This window comes from Megalops cyprinoides, chromosome 18 (assembly GCF_013368585.1).
Source record: "Megalops cyprinoides isolate fMegCyp1 chromosome 18, fMegCyp1.pri, whole genome shotgun sequence".
Taxonomy (NCBI): domain Eukaryota; kingdom Metazoa; phylum Chordata; class Actinopteri; order Elopiformes; family Megalopidae; genus Megalops; species Megalops cyprinoides.
In genome coordinates this window covers 15,305,249-15,327,931 of record NC_050600.1, presented here as the reverse complement: position 1 = coordinate 15,327,931, position 22,683 = coordinate 15,305,249, and the positions used below count along the sequence as shown (strand labels likewise).

The 22,683-nt window shown below is 42.9% G+C and overlaps 1 protein-coding gene across 1 annotated transcript; it reads right to left on the bottom strand.

The window, feature by feature from the left end:
• Positions 1–5,875: 5,875 nt before the first annotated feature.
• On the bottom strand, positions 5,876–22,409 carry LOC118793335 (protein FAM193A-like). Its single transcript, XM_036551473.1, has 23 exons — positions 22,037–22,409; positions 19,387–19,452; positions 18,657–18,905; positions 17,734–17,900; positions 17,461–17,628; positions 17,011–17,242; positions 16,671–16,795; positions 15,806–15,953; positions 15,550–15,624; positions 15,208–15,285; positions 14,838–14,950; positions 13,951–14,178; positions 13,268–13,421; positions 12,797–12,967; positions 12,371–12,625; positions 11,228–11,435; positions 10,643–10,906; positions 9,989–10,271; positions 9,558–9,744; positions 9,030–9,260; positions 7,761–8,493; positions 7,240–7,321; positions 5,876–6,813 (listed from the first exon to the last, which is right to left on the bottom strand). The coding sequence occupies exons 1-23, from the start codon at positions 22,262–22,264 to the stop codon at positions 6,720–6,722; spliced, it is 4,539 nt and encodes a 1,512-aa protein (XP_036407366.1). The 5' UTR covers positions 22,265–22,409; the 3' UTR covers positions 5,876–6,719.
• Between the last annotated feature and the right edge of the window lie 274 nt (positions 22,410–22,683).

Sequence of the window (22,683 nt, the reverse complement as noted above, 5' to 3'; positions counted from 1 at the left end):
CAGTCATTTTTAAATATCAGACAGATCATTACATGTTAGGGAAACACAAAACATTATAAATGTAACCCTAGCAACTGTCCTGTTTGGTGATGAAATATGGTACATTTTGAAGACATTAGTCAAAAGTTAAGAATATTGCATAACACCAATATGGTCTTTCATTTTTCTGAGAAAATGCTAGAGCTTAGTCATTTCTTACTCACCAGACATTTCCAGATCACAGTGGGAAACTCAGCGTACCCTAAATAAAGTTACACTTCCTTTTGGCCCTTTCTGTATCTCAACACACAATAGCTCACAAACTCATGTGAATTTTTGCACTTTTTATTTTTTTCCATTATGTAAGATTATTTATTTATGAATGTGGAAACTTTTTATGGGTTCTTGAATTTACTGATTTTATTAAAATGGTGCTATTTGTGGTTATGATGTGGTAGATTGTGTTTCCGTTTACGTATCCTGTCTTACACTTGTTGGCTGCATATTAGTTTAAGGTACAGATAAACAGTATCTGACAGGTTCTGCTAGTACCTGGTTAAAGCCTTCATGTGTACTCATAGATACAATTAGTAATCAACTAATCTGAATGACTGAAAGACATGCATCATTTAAAGTGTATGACAGTGTTATATTGACATATTTTTGAATGCAATTATCTATTCTTTTGCACTTTTTCTTCTTCTAAATGACATTGAGCATGCTAATTATTAACAATCTATTCAGTTAGTCCTCGGTATTGTAGTTTCTAATTACAATACAGTGATAATAAAGATGGTATTTTTTTTAATGAAGACTGCTACCTGAAGGACAATTTTGTGTTTTTAATTGTGCTCTTGGAGCACTTTGGAGAGCAGTGAGTGGAACAAATATGGTTTGGGTTCATTGAAGTCCATACAGAAACATGAGCCGATATGCCCTAGTAAGCCACTGAGTTTCAGTTCCTTCCGGGTGGATGCAGTATGACTGCAGGGCATTCTCAGTTGTCATTTTGGATGTAAAAAAAAAGGGGGGGGACAGAGGAGCAGAAAGTCAGAAAAGCCAAGGAACACAGGTTCTGCTTTCAGTTCACATTTGACAGGGGAATGACCAAAAGGAATACAATCGCCTAGTGAGAGAAGCATTCTCACAGAATAAATATTTCCCAAAGACATTCCCAGTGAAAAATGCCCAGTGCATCACCACTTGATGAAAGACAATAGCACATTAATGCTATTTTGAAATTGTTGGCTGTGTTACTGAAATGAATCAACATTTCCTGAAAACAGTTATATCTTCACCATATTTTTTAACTAGCTGTATGGCAGGAAGGGTGGGTGGAGACAGTCTGACCTAAAGAAGCCCATTTAAAGACAGGGACATTTATTGACATTTCCATTGGCTCATTTTGTTTTTCTCAGAGAGACTTAGGCGTAGTAGATTCAGGCAGAGATACCGCAATTGACTTTTCCCTTGACTCTTGAGTCAAAAATTAAAGCATCACTTTTTTTCTTAACTTCTTCACTTCACACGACACATCATTTTGAGCTTGGACGTTGTTGCATTAAAAAAAGGATGGGCGAGAAATGGGAAAATTCATTACTGACTTGAATTAACCCAGCAAATTTAAAGACAGTGTGGGCCATACTTTTGTCTGTACTTTCATAAATACAGGTGATCACAGAGAAACTACCTCGAACATGTAAATGTGATGTAATATAGGCTCACCATCCAATAAAGACCATAGATACTCCCACGTTTTCAGATCTTTCTCAATATGAGAGACCCTTCTCACATACGCAAATCCCCTGCACTTATGTACATGTGGGGTACTCTGGAAGATGTGTGGGCACTCTTGGTTTTACAAGTGACATTCACTAAGTCTTCAAGGAGGTTCATCTTAACATGAAGAGTGAGCAACTCGTACAGTACATTAGATCTCAACTACAGTAACTCTAACCAACTGAGTAGGTGTTTTTGCAAAGCTGAATAGGGATGATTGAAAAAAATGTCCCCACCTTACATTGTCATTTTAGGCTGAGACACACTCCCCCTTTGATTGTCATGGTATCCTCTTGATCCCCAAATAAACATGGTAAACTCCTGAAGTGGAAATATTTAGCTCACAAATATCTGCCCAGGAAACATGTTACAAAATTGTAAAATGACACCATTAAAGTGGCATAAGGCTATGCCTACATAGTCCAGTTTAAGAAATATATAAATACTAAAAATGTCAATTTAAACTCCTTGGGCAACCAGACTAAACTTCTAAATGTGCAGAACCAAAAAAACAGGATGAAGACACACAGGATAAAAACAGAGTTGGAAACAGTCACTTGATTTTTGCTGCTTGCTTCCATAATTGCATCTGAAATGTGTGCTTTCCTGGAAGACATTCTGTCTCCTCCTGTTCCTTTGGTTCCTTGAGGAATCAACAGAGTCTGTGTGACACATGCACACACATACACACACACACACACACACACACACACACACACACACACACACACACACGCACACACAGTAAATAATAAATGGGTAAATGTGACTCTTGATCATTTGTGTATACATTAACACCAGGGAAATTCCCATAAAAAACAGGGGATTCCCAAACCTGACAGAAATGTGGGCTCTGCCTCTGTCTTTAACTTGGGAATGGCGTGCTTTATAGTTAAAGCTGGATATCATCGTCATCATCACTACATTATTATTATTATTGGTTAGTTTGGTTTTTTTTAAAGGAAGGAACGGTGCTTTCAACTGTGTTTTCACTGTGCACATTTATGTCAATTACACTATTTGGACCAGGCGAGTGCATTGTGGGATATATGGGTTTCCCCAACTTGTGTTTCTCGGGCATCTCCACACTGCTGCAGGGTGATCCATGATGACACGATCTCCATACTGATCATCTGTTACATTAGCTTCCCTCTCATCTCTCCTTCCCTCTAATTTTCAAATCATTACCCGTCTCTGCCATTGTTCAAATGTTGTTCCGAGGACAGATTTACTGGCACAGCAGCTCCTTTTCTTTCCTCTTTCATAAAATCTGGGCCAAGTACCTGCTGAGCACCTAAAAGTAGAAGGAACAAGAAGTAGGACATTGAGAGAGGACAGTGTTAGACACACCGCAGTCGAAAATGACAGGCTATTGGACATGGCACCAGCACTAAGAATGCACAGTCATAATCATCAAGGTACATGAAAGTGACTCAGTGTGGACATTTATTTTCTGTGGACAGTGGACTGTCCGCTGTTTGTTTTATGAGAGTAAACAAATCTCGTTTCTCAGCTTTGCTGTGTGTTGAAGGTCTATTTGTGGTGTCCGCTTCTTGCACCCCGCATGATGCTGCCTCCTCTCACCTTGGAGCTGCTATATTGTTTGACTGAGACATGCTAACTTTCGGCTCAGTCTCCTTATCTTGATAGCATTAAATCCTCATGGATTAATCCTTTCATTGTTTACATAACCAAATTCTTCCCCATTTCCTCTGTTGCTCTGTGAGAGAGATTACATCATGAATGACTAGCTGTAGTACGTTGTAACCTTAGTGAGCTGTCCAGTGAACTCCTCTGACACAGGAAAGTACCACCCTGAGAAAAGTTCAAGAGGCTCAGTTCACATGAATAGCAAATTAATTGCTCCAGCCATTTAATACTCAGACTGAAATAGTTCCACAACATTGTATTGCCACTATAAACTTCTGATCAGTAATAATGAGTACACTGCACAAATAATCAAAGCATACGTAGTGTTCATCACGCAGAACCTTTAGCAAAGTTTGCGTAAAATCTTCCCTATCAGAACATAATCAGGAAGCTGCTGTCTGGCAGGTATGACAAACTCTCCAGTGCTGAAGTTTACCAGTACTTCCTCTTCAAACAGAAAATGTACAGATGTTGTGACAAATGTCCTTATTCTTTGTGTGAACTACCGAATAACCACAATCTGATAAGAAATAAGCACAGGTCTAATGACCCTAATCTGAAGCTGTTACTCTACAAATTTATTTGAGAATATTCAGTATATGCTTATGTATACTGATGAATCCAGACTACCCATACATTTTACAATCTGAAAGCCAAGAGGGAAATTACAACGTTTATATATATATGAGCAAAAATAATTCCCCCCTCAGTGCTTTTTGTTCAATATCTATTTCACTATTTCATGTGACGTGAACGTGGTTGTTCCACCACACACCAGAGCGCTAAATGACAGGATGTGTGAAATAACGCAGGAAGTTTAAAGATGACAGATATTCAGCACCAAAAGTTCCCTTTTCATGTGAGTAGGTGTCTCTGTAGAGTGGATATATGTGACATGATCCCTTTGAAAGACCTGTGCCTGTGCTCTTCACTGTGAGTTTTAGAGAATTAACCGCTGTCACAAAGAACCTGCACAGAACAGAAATCATTTAAAAGCCTGTACATCTCTCTACGATTCTGGCTGTTCAGACACATCAGTAACAAAAAGGGCAATGTCTGAGTTTCCACTTTCAATTGCCAAATGAGTGTCTGAGAAAAGGGCTTTTGTCTGCTCTGGCATTTCTCTTAATCTCATGACTTCCCCTCACATTACTGACTGTAACCCATTGAACAGAGGGAAATATCATACATGCATCTTAAAGGCAGCTGACCACTTTTAAACTGGAACTTTTTTGATTTTTTCTTTCCAGTGATACCACTAAATTTCTTCTGCTGTCACTGTGTACTGAGTCACACTTCCCTTACTGCTTCTGAGACGAAACAAGGCGTAGTGTAGAAGTTTACGGGGGGCATGTTCCTGCATGTTGATAAAGGGAAAGCCTCACTTCCATCTGAATTTTCTTTATTTTATATGCAGTTTTTAGGTATACAAATCTTAATGTTTTTTTTTGTTAATAGTGTATTTTTTAAATACTATTAAATTTGTTGTTACTGCAGGTCTCTCATTCTGACTGTAATGATTTTGATAAGGAATGGTAGTCACTAGGGAAGCTAACTGATCCTGTGACTAGCGAAAGGAATGAATTAGAATATTTGACTGCTTTTACCAGAATACTTTTCTTGCAGTACCCCAAAACATGACTCATGACTTCGTTCCAGTTTCACCTGTAGTCTGTGATGCAAATTACGAGGATGCTGTAAGAGTCATACCCTAAAGCCTGTTTTGTTGTCATCAGTGAATCACTTACAGGTTGATCAGATGTTACCGTCTTGCCGAGCATTCTGCATTAAACGCACCGGCTGCATTGTGTATGCCTTCCCTGAAAGATCAGCATGACTAAGTTTCCAGCACTTATAACTTCAGCCTCTGGACAGATAAAAATAAAGATGTAAGTCAAGGCTAAGTCACCAAGTGGCGTTTTGATTGCTTACGGGCATAACCTTGGGCTGCATGATTCACACCTCTCCCTTTAAACCATTTTTCTCTTAAGCACGTAAAGCTTCAACGTGCATAGTTTTCTACCCATTCACTCTTTTTTCCCCATTTTAGACTATCTTCACAGATTATTAAGCTGGATAATTGATCATTTATAAACAATCCTTAAGTGCATGAATCATGGCATGCACAAAAAAAAAAAATCAAGGCACAAGAGACATCCTGATGTTCAACTGCATTCCATCTTTCAAAAAAGAAAGACAAGATTTAATAATACTTAACAATATGTTAAAAAAGTAGCCGGTTTGGCTTCAGTGTTAACTTGATACACACTCTAACAGACAGATAGTGAGTATTGTTCTTTTTCAGTTCTTTCTGCATGTATTGATACAAGCTGGCTACAGGTAAAAAAAAAAAAAAAAAAAACACATAACATCTACAATTTAACATTGGGTTGTTAAATGGACCAAAAAGAAAAAAGTATTAGCTTTCCTTCCTCATTGAATAGTTTAGCACATAAAAAGGGGAGAAAACAATTTTTGGTATTATTTTTTTTTAATAAAGATCTGTTTCTTCTGGCTCTTTCAACCCTAAATTTTCTTACAGTACCCAGATATCTATCAGGGTTCTGCGGTAATGTCATGAAGGACCAGGAACCTCTATGCTGGATGGCAAGCTGAGGTACTGCATGTATTAAGTGCTCTTCGCCTGCTTCACAAAGTGAGAGAGAGAGAGAGAGAGAGGAACATTTCTGAGTGAACAATACCAAATGCTCATTTCTGCCATTTTCTGAAGCATTGCAATGTACACATTTACCTGGGGACTAGGGAAAAATATCTGAGACGAACTGGACAGTTGATAGGTGGATAAAATACATCCATCTATGTAGGTGGATATTAATAGGTAAATAAATAGACAAAAATCCCAACAATAGAAGAGTATTGCTCCTGAACGATTTAACTGTTGGGTAGTTCCAAAAGAATGATCTCTCTTGCCCAATAGGGCACTAAAGCACTTGTCTCCTAGTCTGCCATCCAGCATGGTGAAAGCTAGCACTGTGACGTTACATGCCAAAGAAAACCTGGAGCAAAATCACAACCAGTCTGGGAAGACTGACCCACACTGGGAAGTGGCTCAAATTACAAGAACTCAGTCCCACTCACGGGTTAAAAGCACACAAGCCAAACAAACTCAGGTAGAAAGCAGTTGTTTTTTCCTGGTTCTGTGAGAGTACAAGAACAGATGGATTTTTGGTGGGTCAGTCCAGCAGCAGCAGCAGCAGCAGGGACAAGGCCAGGTGGCGGTGGCATTTCCACACAGCAGGGCTGGGTTGTCAGTCGTCACGGTGATTGGGTTTCCCACCGACCCCTTGCCATCAATGGGCAGCAAACGTGGTTTTCTTCAAGCTAAAATTGGACCAGTTGATGGACACCCGTTGCCTCGTTAACCTAGCTGAATCCAGGCAAAACCTGCAGATGGAGAAATTACTGTCACGCATTGCAGGAAGAGGCAGTGACACAATCTATCACCGTTTCTTTCAGATGCTTCTTACAGAGGCTTCACCCAAGGGAAGTGTCAAAACTAAGTTTCTGATGACTCATGACTTTCCCACAAGTGTGACGTTCCCTGAAGAACAAGTTCAATTAAAGACCATTGACTGTAAACTTATACCAGGAAGCTGCGCTGGGGGAAACTGTGCTTTGTTTTCCTCAGAACTGCACACTCATCGGCTTACAGTACATCAGAGATGTTACAGAACAGAAACGAAATCCAGAGGTTGCTCAGCCGCATGGGAACCCTGAACGTGAATCCGAAAAAGGGGTGGCGAATAACAGGAGAGCGGCGTGCTGCATCTAATCATTACGGCGACTTTGCGCTAAAACCGATACTCGTACCTTTTGAAATACTCCACCTCTCGCTCAGTCTCGTCCATGTCTTCACTGTCCAAATCAATGGCTTTGGGCAGGAACACGTCATCTAGGTCAGAAATCATTCCTCAGTATGACAAAATACACACTAATAAGAGCCAGAGAGAAACTTCTACTCAAAATTCCAATCAAAATTTTAAGTTTTAATCTTCCTCTAAAATATTGCCTGGCAGTTAAGGCTATGTGTCATAGATGCAACACAGGTGTGCGAGCATGAGAGGGATGCCTATGCATGAATTTTTTTTTGTTCTAATTTGTTTATAACACTTTTTTGGTCACTGCATGGCTACACTATAATTCTAAAATGTGGAAGATAGTAAAAATAAAGTGTGTCAAACATTGAGTGGTATTCATGGCGTGTGTAATATATATTACACACACAAACATATACAGACACATTTCTGTGTGTGTGTGTCTGTGGTTGTCTGTGTATTCTGGCTGAACAGAAAAGGTGGCAGAGAATACAGTGCATTCGGAGTAGCACTCACCAATGGAGCAACTGTTCTTCTCTCCTTTCTTCTTCCTGCTCTTCTTGGCTTTACTCTTGGGCTGTGGGGAATCAGCAGTGCTGGCCTTCTCATGCTGCAGTGGTTCTGCCTGTGCTGGCTCTGTGTCAGGAGACCCTCTCTCCTCTTGGATGTGGTTCAGCTGGTTCTGCCCGTTGGACCCACTGATCCTTGCCTCGGCATGCTGATTCTCAGCGGGTGCAGACCTGGCGTCTGTCTGGGCTCGAGGGCAGCTGCTAGGCCTCACAGCCGATATTGTGACCTCGGGCTCTTCTGAAGATATCTTCTCCGGCTGGGTCTTGGGCTTGTCCGTCAGCTCTGTTGGCAGTGCCGGTGATTCCATGGATGTCTCCTTACCATTTTCCCGGCAAATCAGCTGGTGGAGCTGTATGAGGTTCTGTTGGGTGGCTTCCGGCTCCTTGCTGCTGATTGGTCCATTTGGGGGACCAGGTAGCCCGATGATGTTATGCAGAAGCTGGGTCTTGCCGTTCTTCAGGTTGTCCAGGGCCTTCTGAGCAGACTCCTTCAGGAGCTGGGGAGTCTGCAGAGCCTCTCTGCCTTTCTCTTTCTTCTTCTTCTTTTTGGTGTTTCTGTGCTGCTGGAGCTCTCGGAGCTGGAGCAGCTCCTGCCTGAGTGCTTCCTCCTCCTCCTCCCTCCGCCTCTGCTCCTCCTCTCTCTCTCGCACCTCTGCCTCCTGCCGGGCCTTCACTTCCATCTGCAACAAGCACAACCACACCCTCTATCTCTCTGCAGCCACATCACATCCCCTATGCAGCAAGGCCACCATTGAGGGAAAGCAAAGCTGGCTAGTTTATTTTAGTGTCCCCCTTTAACTGTGAAATAACACCAACATGCATTGTTAACTGCAAATTCGGTTTAACTAAAATATTGGCAATGACTATTTTCCAAACACATTAAGAAGTAATAGAATGTTTCTTGCAAAGTACTTTTTTAAAAAAAAAAATGTTTATAAATGGGGATCTTAGTGTGGCATAGTGATAAGGAGCAGGGCTTATCACCAAGTGTTCAACTGCCTTAGTAAATATCCAACTGTATAAATGCGTAAAATTGTAACCTACTGTAAATCGCTCTGGATAAGAGTGTCTGCTAAATGACAATAATATAAACTGTATGACGGATACATGAACCTAAAAAAATGACCACTCTCACTCTCTTGTTTTATGAGACACTAAAACGTGAACCATCAGCTATGACGCGTAAGAAGGGCTAACACCCGGGGGGCGCTTCTACCTTCTTCTGTTTGTGTCGTGCCCTTTTGGCAGCCCGGGAGCTGCTGGCAGGTTTGGAGTCCTCGCTGTTGATGAACTGCAGCAGGTCCTCCACTTTGCGGTGGTCCTCCACGCCGTCGCGGTCCGACAGGTGCTCGTCTCTCTTGGGCTGCTCCTCCTTCCGTCTGGTGAGGCGAAGGCGAAGCTTCTCTCGCATTTCTGCATAGTTTCGGCTCGTCGGTGCCGCCGGAGGCTGGAGAGAAACACACTTTTTTTTTCCAGATATTCTGAATATAACTGTGCTACACATTTACAGTGAAAGTACTGCGATAATTCCTACAGTGCCTTTGTGGTCTCATACACTTGAAAAAACAGCAGCCTTTTTTGCCTGCGGTGTGTAACTATACATTTTAATCTGTTACTCTGATTAATCTTAGTCTTAATAGAAAATGTTTCATGCACTATACATGCTCACATACGAATGTACATTGGCAGTGGTGGCTTTAGTAACCGTCTTCATTACTTTGATTTGGGAAAAAAAGTCTCTTACCCCTCCCTGGCCAAAGAATTCACAGTAGCAGCAGTCACAGTACTTTCCCTCCTTCTGATTGGTGGAGGTGGAGGTGCTGGAGCTGTGTTCCGAGCAGCTGTCCTCGTCCTGGCTGTCCTCGCCATCGTAGGGCTGATGGTCATAGCCGCCACGGCCGTCGCAGCGATGGCCCTCACAGTCAGGGTCACTGCCGGGGCACAGGGAGCATGCTGATCAGCAGACACGCACTCTACAGAGTGAGACTCGCTGTGTGGAACTCTGATGCTCTAATCATTTGCTGTTTTGATTTGCAGGATGTTTTTGGAATTGTAGTAGATATAAAAACGAATCAAAATCTCATTGACACACCACCCTCCATTGCTACAGACTTTGAAAGTTTGACATGTGATCTGAAACGACAGCTGAAGCCTTTTTAAGTGATGGAGACATACCTGCACAGGCTGGGTGGCGCACTGATGGCACCCTCGATGGGTGGGGCAGAGAGGACAGAGGGGGAGGGGCAGAAGCCCTGGTGAGGGTCCATGAAGCCGGGGGCCATGGCAGCAGTCTTTGGGAAGGGCGGAGCTCCGGGATTGGGGAAGTGGAGGGCAGAGCCTGGAGGCACCGTTGTAGCAGCAAGAGGAGGGAAAGAGGCAAAACCTATGGGACTAGTCCTAGGAGCAACTGCAGTCAGCTGTCTGTAGTCTTCTTGACCTATATGGTGAAATACATCACCTAGAAGACAGAAGAACACGTCAAATATCAAGCTGCTTAAAATTGTGGAAAAAAAAGAATAAATGACTGATATTACTTCAATTGAATTTGCAGGAGCAAATCTATGATTATTAATAGGGTATTTTATATCATATATGTTGATATATTGTATAGTAACACATCTCAGAGTACGGAGCAAAAGATGCATTTTAAAATGATTTTTTCAAACACTTTGACCTCTTAGTGCTTATATTCACACAATGAATTTGGCAATATTTAAGTATTCTTCACACTTTCAAGATTGAACAAGCTTATGAGAATTACTGCATTTTGTCTGGCAGCCAGCCTTGGGAGAGATTGCTATTGCTGTGCACGCCTAATGCCCTCTTTACCTAGGGAAGTGGGTCTTTTGGATGAAACTTTGATCTGATTATTACTTGACTGGACAGTGGTTGCTGTGCAGGATACGGACGAGGTGGCCGACGACGTCGCCATCACTACTTTGTTGGCATCCATGAAGGCGTTTTGGAAATTATAGGGGCACTTCTTCTTGGCAGCGTTTTTGTGCTCCTTGGTTTCGGCAGGAACTGTGGGTTCACCGTTGCATGACAGTGGCGGAAGTTCTGGCCTCATCTCTGGAAGACTCAGCATGTCACCTTTGAGAGGAAATAACCGGAGCTTAACAGGACTGTATACACAACAAGACTGAGGACTACAGAGCCATACTAAGCATGAGGATCACATTAAACAAATCCAGACCACTCCTACCACCACTTCCAAATCTTGTTTAGTAACACACATACAGTTACAGTCCACCAGCAGCCATGCGTTAGCTTTGTGTATATATTCATGTCAATGCATGCCAAAGGCACATGCTTGTTGCAGTTCCCACAAACTAAGGCAGAAAGTGTGGTCTTTGTGCAGAGGCATGTCAGAGGTGCGTATAATGTTCACAGAGCTCTAAGCACTCCTCTAACCTGGCTGGTTCCCCTGCAAGAAAGCAGCTGAGTTCCAGGTCTTCATGGTGGTCTCCCAGATGTTCTCAAACTTGAGCGGGGGACCATGTGGAGGGCTGCTCCAGTCAGCCGCATTCCCGAAGCAGTTCTGATAAATGTGCTCTTGTAGAGAGGGGCTGAATTCCTGATGCTGGCCCGCATGGTTTGACACAGGGGCTAGTGGAAGAGTCTGGGAGAAAGAAGGATATTTATTTGCTGGTAATTGTTTTGCACATGCTGCAGATGAAGGTTCTCATGCTGAAGAGCTGCAGCATTAGCAGAAGTCTGAAAAGAGGAAGGCTTTTTGGGTTGGGTGCCTGAGACAGGACTGCTTCTTTTTCATTTACTGAACATGGTAAATAGTGACACCTTGTGGCTGATTTGATTAAAAACATAAGTCGCTACCAGACTAAGAATAAATTGACATTTTTATGCAAATTTCTATGAGTTTAACAAATTTGGGCATGCTAATTAGGTAACAGTCTCTCCATTTCCCAAGACAAAGTGACAGTTTTTTAAACTGATAAATAACACCCACAAAAAAGGAAGACATTGTTAAGGTTCATCAAACTTTTGAGAATAAATCAGTTAAAAACCAGCTCCTGAATAGCTCAGTGGTTAAGCCACTCACTTTGAGTGCAAGCTGAGCTCTATGGCCCAGGTTTGATCCCAGCCACCTCTTTTTCCCCGGCTTCAATGACCTGGAGCTAACAGCAGTATAACAAATTTGTTCCGCTGAGGGTAGGGGTGGGCAGGTCGGGTAGGGTGTTCTTGTCTCACTGCCTGTGATACACAAGTTGCCTGCGAGTTTTCTGCAGAGTAGCATCTATCCCCCAATGAGCACCATGTCTGCTGGAGTGTGATATGTTATGCAAAAAAAAAACTGCTGACTGCAGGCGAGTGTATCAGAGAATTGCATGTGCCTCGCATCAGTGCTCCTGTACAAGTGCAGAGGTTGCCGCAGTGAGACAAGCCCAGTACACAACTGCCAATAGCAAACAAGGGTTGCATAAAGGGGAAATTGCATTAAAAAACCAAAAAACAATACAAAAAACCCTGTATCCGTTTCCCCTTGAAAGGACACCCTTAAGACTTTCTAATAAAGCCTGTGACCTGTAAGCTCACCTTGCCGTGTGAGAAGGGGGCGCTTGGGTAGGGCATGGGGTGAGGGAGAGGTCTGGGCAAATGGGACATGTTTTGCAGGGGGAGCTGGCCATGGATGTGGGGGTAAAGGTGCAGGGCGGGGTGAGAGGTCTTCTCTGGGAGGAGCTGGTGACTCAAATGCAGCCGGCCAGAGGGGTGCAGAGGAGCGGGACTGAATCCGCACACTTCCTGCTTGCAGACGTGGCACTCACACACATACGGGTCCTGCTCGGCCTGCTGATATCAGACAAAGACAACAGCCTGTTACACAACAGCCTTCACGCAGCTCTGTGAATATCAGTATCAGCCTGCTCATGCTGAGAGATCATACCATTTCCCATGTGCAAGCCGTTTCTCAGTTTCCATGGCTTCCCACTGAACTACAGCGCTTGCTGTGGACTGCCATACCTGCTGGTTGGGGTACGATGGAGGAGGGCTGCTGTTCCTCAAACTGTCCTTCACGGAGTTAACCTTCCCCGGGGACGGCTCCCCCTTCAGTCCTGGAGGATCTGCACTGTTCATGCCATCCCCCTCCTCCTCCTCCTCTGACGAGCTGCTGCTGCTGGTCGGTCGTGGAGACTGAAGGAGTGGGGAAAGTTTATTCAACACACAATCCGATACAGACAATACGAAAACCTGTCGCATCCTATATTTAACAACAGCTGTGATTTGTAAACACTCCGCTAACACCTTTCGGGCTGTTCACACAGTTCACATTTCAGGAACGCAAAGGTTAAGGATGTTGAAGGAAAGAGGTATCACAGGCTGTTTAAAGCTGCATAAAGCAAAGGCTGCACAAGAAGCATCACAGTAGTGACACAAGAATGTGCATACTGCCAAAATGTATTAAAATATTTAAATGGGCAAAAAAGAACAAACCTCATCATTCAGTGCCATGTTTTCGCCCCTGCCATTCAGTTCTCTGTGGATACCATTCATGCTGGACACCACCTCTGCGACATCATAGCCGTTCAGTGGGTAAACGTCCGCAAACTTGGCTGACAATGGAGAACCATCACTGTCGCCATCAACACTAAAAGAAAGAATTCTTTTAATCTTTCCAGATTGTACCAAATAATGCAGATGAAATTAACAAATGCATTCAAAGACATGGCTTCAGTATGTCCCCTGTATATTACACAATGTGCAGTGAACAGTGATAAAACTTCTATGTGTCATTTCAAGTCAAGTTCCTTGACTTGCTGGGTCAGCTCTATTTGCCATGAAGCCTGACACGTCAAGGAGAACAGCAATCTATAATCTAGAGCTGCTGCTGTCCACCCCCCCTCGCCAAAGAAAAGAATGCATTCCCACCCTGCCTTGATCTATATTATTAAGGTCAGATAAGTCTGAAAAGGTAATACTTGGTGTGTGGTGTAATAAGTATGGTTTGAACAGCAAAGCACACAAAAAAAGATGCCACATGCCTAAAGAAAGTGTTCAAATTGGAGAAATGTGTTCATCATACAGGACGACAGGTACAGGTACATACTGACTCTCATTGGTAGAGGTGAGACATGTGGCCTCAGCTTGATGAAGGCATGTGGGAAGAGATGACTTACACTCCCCCTCTGTCCGGGAGGATGAGGTGAAGGTGCTGCTGGATGGGGGAGCCGGAGCTGGAGCCGGAGCTGGAGCCTGAGCTGGAGCTGGTGGAAGACATGCTGGGCGGGTGTACCTCGGACGGGTAGTCCAGAACGGCCTTAGTCACGTGGAGCTCCTCCGTGACCGCGGAGTCCATGATTCCACAGGTAAGGATGTGCGACAGACTGCAGTCATCACAGGTACACCTGAAGCAGGAGAGATGAGACATAATTGTGATGAGAAGCAAAGAAACAGCTCACAAGTAACTCTCAATAGCAAACTTAAGGAACTGCATGGTATTCCCTGAACATTGTAATTTATTACTTAGAGAAAGCACCATTGCAGTTAGACTGAATACCTCTCTACTGCCAACTCTATATTTAAATTCATGAGAGAATAGAGAGTCACCTGACTAACTCCTTTCAAGTCATGACAAAGAAGCAGACAAGGACAGAATTGACATTGATAATGCTAAGCTAACTGAAGCAGGAACTTCATGATTGGAATATGTTATATGTACAATCTCATTATCATTAAATTGTGCTCCAAGATAGTTATTAAACTCATGATTCCATTTCTGAAGGATATTTTTTCAAACTGATGATAAGTTTTAATGTTCTTTAGTATGTACTATTAAAGATACTAGTGTTCTCTTTACTTTTCCACATGTCACAAAGTGATCATAGCATTTTGGGTTTTGCATCTACACATGGGTTTTACGTAGTAAAGACTCTTATTTGGACATTAGATGTTGACAGATGTAACAATACATGCACTACACACACTTATAAGCACAAGCAACATGGTCTTTCACTTTCCCCCTAAGTCACACGGGAATGCAAACAAGACAATTTTTTAGACTTGCCTTCTTCGATAATTACAATTTGGGCAGTCAGGTATACTCAGCCTAGATGACAGCATGTGTCTCATAGTGTCAGTGAAGTTGTCTCCTGCGAGGGATTTCTTACTGTTTGTTAACTGAAATAAAAGAAGAGATGCTGACACATCCACTACACAGAACAACAAACAGTGGTTGACTTCAACAGCACCCTGAAATAATGGGGGGGATGGGGGGGGGTGACAACTACAAAACTGTTACCGTGAATCTGTTAAACCTTTGATGGCGACATAATACATCATGCACAGAAAGTGTATGAGCAGAAACACTGATAAATGTGTACATCCAAAATTTAATGGTTTCCTATTAAGAAGTAGTAGCTTCATACTGAGCTCACCTGTTCTTCATTAAATCTTCTTTGTTTAAAGAACTCCCAGTCTTCTTTTAGCATTTGCTGTTTTGTTTTTAATGGCACCTTAAAAACATTGAGGAATTTGAACAGACAATTGAAAACAGAATATGAAATATCAATACATACAATAACATATTCATTCTCTACAACAACTGTCTGCAAAAAAATATTTCTGGATGGCCTAAACAAAAACTCATTACAAAACCTCCACTACAATTATAACACAGATTTGAAACAGAAGTGAATAAATAAGTAAAAATGGGTGAATTAATTCAGTATCTGTCTGGATGTCTGAATGTCTCAGAAGCGCTGTGATGAGCTACTTACATTTGTGTTTATAAGAGAATTATGTGGTTCATTCCTTTGCTCCATGTGGCTCTGTCCTTCATCCTTAAAGAGTAACTGTCAAAAATAAACATGTATCAATATTGGCCCATGTACTTTATTCAAGGAGGATTTTACTCAGATAGCAAATGGAAAAAGACACTTCTGTTCACAGTGTTCACAATGGTTTATTACAACAATAGTAACTGGACAGGAATTGCCCTGTATTGCTAGTGCTGAAGTGATAGCAGTTACTCACCTGCTCATTGACATAGCTGTCGATTCGCTTCTCGCATTCCAGCCACTCCAGAGCAACAGCGCTCATCTCCCGATCCAGCTGCTGGTAGCTCTCGAGCACTGCGCTATACATGTCCTCGCTGTACGAGTCCCGCGAGGTTGTGCCATGCCTGAGCATTCAAACACACAGAGGCCCGCAAACCCCCTCTGTGAGCACAGTGAATGCAGTAACACCTGTATCTGCTTTCCACAGAAATAAGACAAAGTCCAGACCATTCATTTTACATTATTGGCATTTTGCAGATGCTCTTATCCAGAGCAACTTACATAGGTTACAATTCTTTTGCATGTTTCTCATTTATACAGATGGATATTTACTGAGGCAATTCTGTCCCAAGGGTACAGAACCAGTGTGGCAGTGGTGCTTACCAGTCCTGGTCCTTACCACCATGCTACACTGCGGTCCCATTTAACAGAACATTTCTGTTTGTAAAATTACAGTCTCTGTAAACTGAATAATACATTCTGATAATCATTCATGTCTGTTTTTCATCAAGTTCATTTTGTTTGGTGTTTGGGCTGTTTGGTGATAAGAGTGCCATATCAATAAATGATCTGTTCCACTACACTGACCCACAAAAAAATTCCCATGATTGCTCAAAGGAAAAAGTGTTTCATCCTAAGCCTTTCACATTGTGTAGTTTTAGATACTAAGAATCCTTTAGTAAACACATGAAAATTTGGAAAATTTCCATGCTGTTGCCATTTATATGCGCTCATTAAGACCTAATCCTCTAAAACCAGTTACGCACCAGTAGGTTCCCATTTCCACTGTTTTCAATGAGGTTTGAAAGTCAGCGCTTTTATGGTTTAAGCTCTGACCCTACCTCAGCTGTGCAACCAGAGACGGCAAACTGTTGTGCAAAAGGGGTTCTGAAAACACCAGCTTCTCAAAAAGGTGCTTGTTTTGCAGCTCCCACGTCACCTGGAATTTCTTCAAATGCTCATTCTCCTGTAAAATCATAGAAAAATCTCAGGTCCCTGCAGGTGATGACCACATTACAATCCAACATTTTTTTTTTTAAACAATGACAACAGCAAAAAATATCTGTGCAATCAAAATCAAACCATAGGGCTTCCTTCTACAAATAAAACAATGCAATGCTGAAGCAATATATCAGACATTACTGGCTCCAGGCCTCACCTCTCCCCCTCTGAGAGTCTTACCAGCGTGAGCAGGAAGGTGCTGATTGTCCGTGCGGCCTGACAGAGGGCGCTGTACTCCTCTAACAACAGGGAGATGAACTGGTGTGCCTGAGGGGGGCCCACCTCCTCCTCGGACATGACCTTCGACCCCGATGACAGCTGTTTGAGAAGACGCGTCTTCACCTCCAGAACGTACTCCCGCGCCTGCTGCTCCAGACGCTGGTACAGCTGGTAGGGGTCCTTCTCACAGAGCCTGCAGTGCAAACAGGAAACACACCGTACAGCCCTCGCCACACGCTTACACACACAACGAGAAGCAGGGTCTAGAATATTCATGCTGTCGCAGCTGTTGTTAACACTCCTGAGAACTGCACAGTCACTTCACACAAGACAGGGTTTTACACATGAAAGAGAACATTTCCAAGAAGTGTGGTGCAGCTTAAGCTTTAAACTCTGCTAGGTTGGGAGTACCTATCCACCAGTCTTTTTATGCCCTCCTTGTCAGGATCCTGAGGCTGGTCTTGGTCATCTGCCAGCGGTGTCCCAGTTTGCCGGTAAATGCACCTGACCATAAAGCGCACCTCCGACCAGTACTTCTGCATCTCCTGAGACTGCCTCTCCGATTCCGCAGAGTTCTCCCTGAAAGATAAATCTGGATCATAGAGTTGTTCATAATGTATAACCGTCCTGCGGTTTTTGGATTCGGCTGACTGGGTGTTGCCCCCTCACGGTAGCCCCCCTCACCTCTGTATGATGCAGGCCTCACAACTGCACAGCGCATTTGTGGCCAGAGCGGGGCTCAGGTTCAGGGCCGGGGCGGGGGGAGCTCCAACAGCCAGCGCCCCTCCTCTGACGGTCTCCTGCAGGGACCGGCCGCTCCCCACGGGCATGTGAGGCAGAAAGTCCTGGCTCTGCATCCGCGGAGAGAACAGCACACACTCGGCATCACTGGGATGTCTCGGTACATGGGTATTAGCAGGCGTCAAATCCATTTCACATCGCTGAATGATCAGTCCAGTTAGTACAAACAGCGCAAGGAGATAAAAAAGACTTGCCCCTTTAGGCAAAACAACATTTCATGGAATCATGGATTTTCCAGTTTTGCGCTTGAATTATGCCTTCGGTCAACACCAACACAGTAGCAACTGTTCAAGCAAAGAACTAGGACATCGTTCAAATACAGATGTAAACAAACAGAAACACCACCAAATGGTCCAAATTCACACAGGCTGTTAGCCCCGTTTTGAGAATACGATGAGATTAAGCCCTTATATTTCATTACACTTGCTTAGCAGATGCATTTATCCATAGCAAGTTACACAAATAACAGTGTCCCAAGTTACCCACTCATACACCAACATATTTACTGGGTTAAGCACCTTGCTCTCATAGTACAACGGCAGTACCCCTCCAGGGAATCAAACTGGCAAGCTTTGTCAGTCCTGTTTCTTACTATTACACCACACTGCTGCACTTTCCACTTTTATCTGTCACATCCAACCACACAGTATTGCCTTAGCTAATACAGGTCCTGGTTAATACTGGCTAATAGCTTTATTCTTCAGTTTGGTCTGTGATGTTCATTATGAGGATCGCTACATTAAAATGTGATTTTGTGATTATTAATCTGGTTTGGATCCGGTTCCCCGGGCGACGCTGGCACTCACCCCCGGCAACAGCTCAGAGGTGGTGCGCCGTTCCTCTGTCTCCACGGCACGCCTGCACTCAGGGCACACCCACAGGGGCAGCTGCGGCGCGCTGCTGCTGCTCTTTGAGGATGCAGAAAGTGCCACTGTGCTTGAACCGGACACCGCAGGGTCCAAAAGAGAGTCGTCTTTCCGCTCTCTCCTGCACAGCAAACAGCACTCTCCGGTGCCGTACGGTGCCTTCTGGCCCATCCCAAAGGTGAACGGGGTCTGAAAGAGAGGAGGGTCGCAGATTTGGAATATGCACCGCCACTGCTTTGCTAGGATTTTAAGCAACATCATTATAACAAAAGATTATCATCACTGCATTATAAGTGGAATGAGGTGTCTTAAAATTCAAGACAGGGAAAGGAGCAGCAGAGAGGAATCCTTAGAGTATGGAAGAATGTTCCGGTAAACCCACTTCAAACATATATCAGACAGGATCTTAAAAAACAATTAAAATGGGTCTCTCTCAATTTTGTCCGTTAAACAGGGAAAACATGACACCTCATTACCTGAAGAATAATTACATGTGCAAAGATTTTGTAAGTTGACTTTTTAAGTAAGTAAAAGGTGCACTTTTTGTAAGCACATTCCCTGAAAATGCCCCGAGGATGTTACCATGAACACCAGGACAAAATCAGGGAGAAAAGAACAATGTATAACATTAGTACTGTTATAAACATTGACAAAAGGAACATGACATTACCTGCATGGCTCCTTTGAAGTCAGAATTCGCTGGCCCTTCTGAAAATTGTGTACCAATCATTGACACCTAGAGGACAAAACATAATTTATACACCTCAGAACCATTTGTCATTGAGTTGGAAACACAAATACAAGTTTAACAGACATACATGGTATGATGTGAACTAAATGAACAAGATGCACTGATCTGGCTTGCATTGCATTTCAACAGACAAGTTGGTCTGTACGGTCATACAAAACTTCCATATACAACTTTATATGAATACATTAAAGGTTCATGTTTCAAGACTCTCAAAATATCTTGCTGGAAAATTACTTCTATACTACATCATAACTGGCACATCATTTCCATACAATGACATGAGCAACCTTGGATCACAGAAAAAGGTAGTATCAGTACAGACTTTAGCTGAGCCCCATAAGTCTGTGGGCCTTGACAGTCACCATATGATGACTGACATAAATGATGTCCCAGATTACGGCACTGGGTTGGATTTCTTTCAGGTGTTATGTGCGAGGTGCCATCACTGTCACACACTTCAGACTTGTGCAACACAACCCAGCTGTTCTTGTGAAGCATTTAACTCTGAAAACAACCAGCATTGCTTTGTCCCCCATAGGACCAAATTAGAATTATCTGCTTGATAAAGAAATGAGTAACATTTCATGGTGCGAATGTGCATTGTTTCAATACCATAAATATACAAGGCCTCCCATAGCCCTTGTAAACCATATAAATAAGATATCTACACACAGTGAAACGAGGCACCATGTTCTCAGTATTCTGTAGATTGTTCAATTTAGCAATGCAATTATGGAAAAATGGGTCAGAAAATCTTGGAATTAGATTAGTGCACTACACATTTTTACTAAATGGTTATATACCCTATAGTTCCATTTTCCTGTGTGTTCTGACAATGTATGTCATACAGGAAAAAGTAGGCTACATTTTTGACCTTTTGTGCTCTCAAAGTTAATGAAAACCTCCCATGACATGAATCTTGGAAGAAGTGTAATTTTCAATGCCAAAGCTGTGCCACAACTGTAGAGCAAGCTGTGTCTTGGCATCACCAGCAACAGATCTGCCACACCACCTACCCAGAAAGAGGGACAGGGAAGAGGACCTTACTAAAGTTCTGCATAAACTACCAGTAAACCTGTAGAATATAAATATCAGACTATTTAAAATGCCCAAAACAAATCAGCTTGATTGGCAGGTAACAAAGTTCTTTTCAGGCTACTTTTATGACACATCAATACACTTTGCACACACTTGCTATGCTTTAAAATCCATAAGATTCTGAACCCTTGCGTGGATGGAGAGGTGGGAGGAGGGGGGTTAAATGTAATTTGTAATGTACTTTAATTGTGATCAATGTCAATACTGCAATAGTGACGTTATTTGGGCAATGGTGAAATAACATTAGTCTTGCTTTTTATCTGCATTTTAGTATGCAATGCAAATAAGTGTGTGTTACAGATAGACACTACCAGAAACATTACAGCTCTCTATTTATATTTTACATTTCTTTAGACTAAGGACAGCAATCTCTTATAACCTACAATGGTACAACTACCTGCCCTGTTGTTGCCAACGACAAGTGATTCTTCCGCATGTATCAAGTATCAAGACACATTCTTGGAGTGAACCCCAAAATGGTTATAGTACTTTGTCAAATGTAAAACAAAAACACAGCGTGATATCAAATATTACGACAATCAACACAACAGGAGAAAAATTTTAGCCCCTGAAACTAAAACTTTTCCTGTGGCGAACCGGTGTTTTGCGTTATAGGACCCTTTAAAACGTCAAGTATATTTATGTCATTTACATAGATGGGGTGAGGGTGGGGCTCTTTGTATGGCAGGAATGGCAAGACCCTGAACACAACATCAGTTGCGTCACACGACAGCATGCCTCGAAATAGTTATCTGATTTACAGATATTGACTGTCACACACGCTTAGGCCTACCTAAATATATGAAACGCTTCTTAACTAAGATAGCTAGCTGAAAGACCAGGGCTTCCCGTTTGCAGACGTCAATATTTTGCATACGCATCAGTGGTGAAGGAGCCACTCAGAATGCACTTCCCCGTTTGGGAGGGTTAGCCATTAGCAAACGCTAACTTCGCTGGCGAACTTTCAGTGACACCAGTCCGCAACAAAACAGAAATATACGATTCCGGTCACTGACAGTTCCTTTTTTGCAAAAAATGTATGTCAAATGAAAGTCATACTTGTGTCTTAAGAGATTGCTATTACAAATAAGCCATCTCTTAACGTTCTAGCTGGTTCAGCTAGCTAGGAAACTGACGTTACGTTAGCCAGTGAGCTAGCTGTCTACAACTAACTTAGCTAGTTAGTTTTCAAGTTGGTAGTCTTTGAAAACTGCGGGCTAACAACAATACAAAACTAGTTTGTGAGTAGACAGGCGAGGCAAGGTCCGACATCAAGTATTCTAATAAATACTGTCTGTGTACTGTCGAGGTAAGTCAAACCATAACGGTAAACAACAGACTCAAACTCTGATAACATCTAGTTCACTAGCTGACAACAGCAGCTCAATCAGCACCAACTTAGCAAGCTAGCAACTACTTCAGTAAGGCCTCAAATGGGTAGCTATCTGGGTGATCGCCCCCATATCCTTACCTCTCCGTTCAAGCCCGCGATGCCAGCTGCATTACTGTTTCCAGGGCACCCTGCTGTTAATAAACTCATGAGGGGATCGGGCGCTCCGGGGGTCTGGGGACTTCTGACCGCGGCTGAGGACCCGGCCTTGGCGTTATAGCCACTTATAGCGCTACCGCAGCTACTGCTGCCACCGCCCCGTTTGCTCTTTCTCCGCTTGGCTCCTCGTTTAGCGTCCGTCGGGCTCATTTCTCTCCTTAAGTCAGATATAACCTACCATTTACAGAAGGCGGAGATCCGGCTGGAATGACAGGCTCTGAGCCCTTACCTCTACTGACTTCACAGACTCTGAAACAGTGTAGGCAATCCGCACCGCCGGTGCACACAGACCTGATATCAATATGGCCCAACAGGCATGAGCTATTGACGTCGATACGCAACGTGACATAGGGTGCGCATACAAGGTATTCTGGGAAATACTGTTTTCTTGAAGCATTTATAGATGATGCGTGTTTGATTTGTTTGTGGTCACAACAACAACAACACAGCATAAGATTCTGTTTTGACATGTATAAACACCCATTACAGCCAAAAGTAGAGAACAGGTAAAAAGATCTATCTCTCCAGGGATGTATTCAACTTTGTGGAGGCTGAGGGAGACGACACAG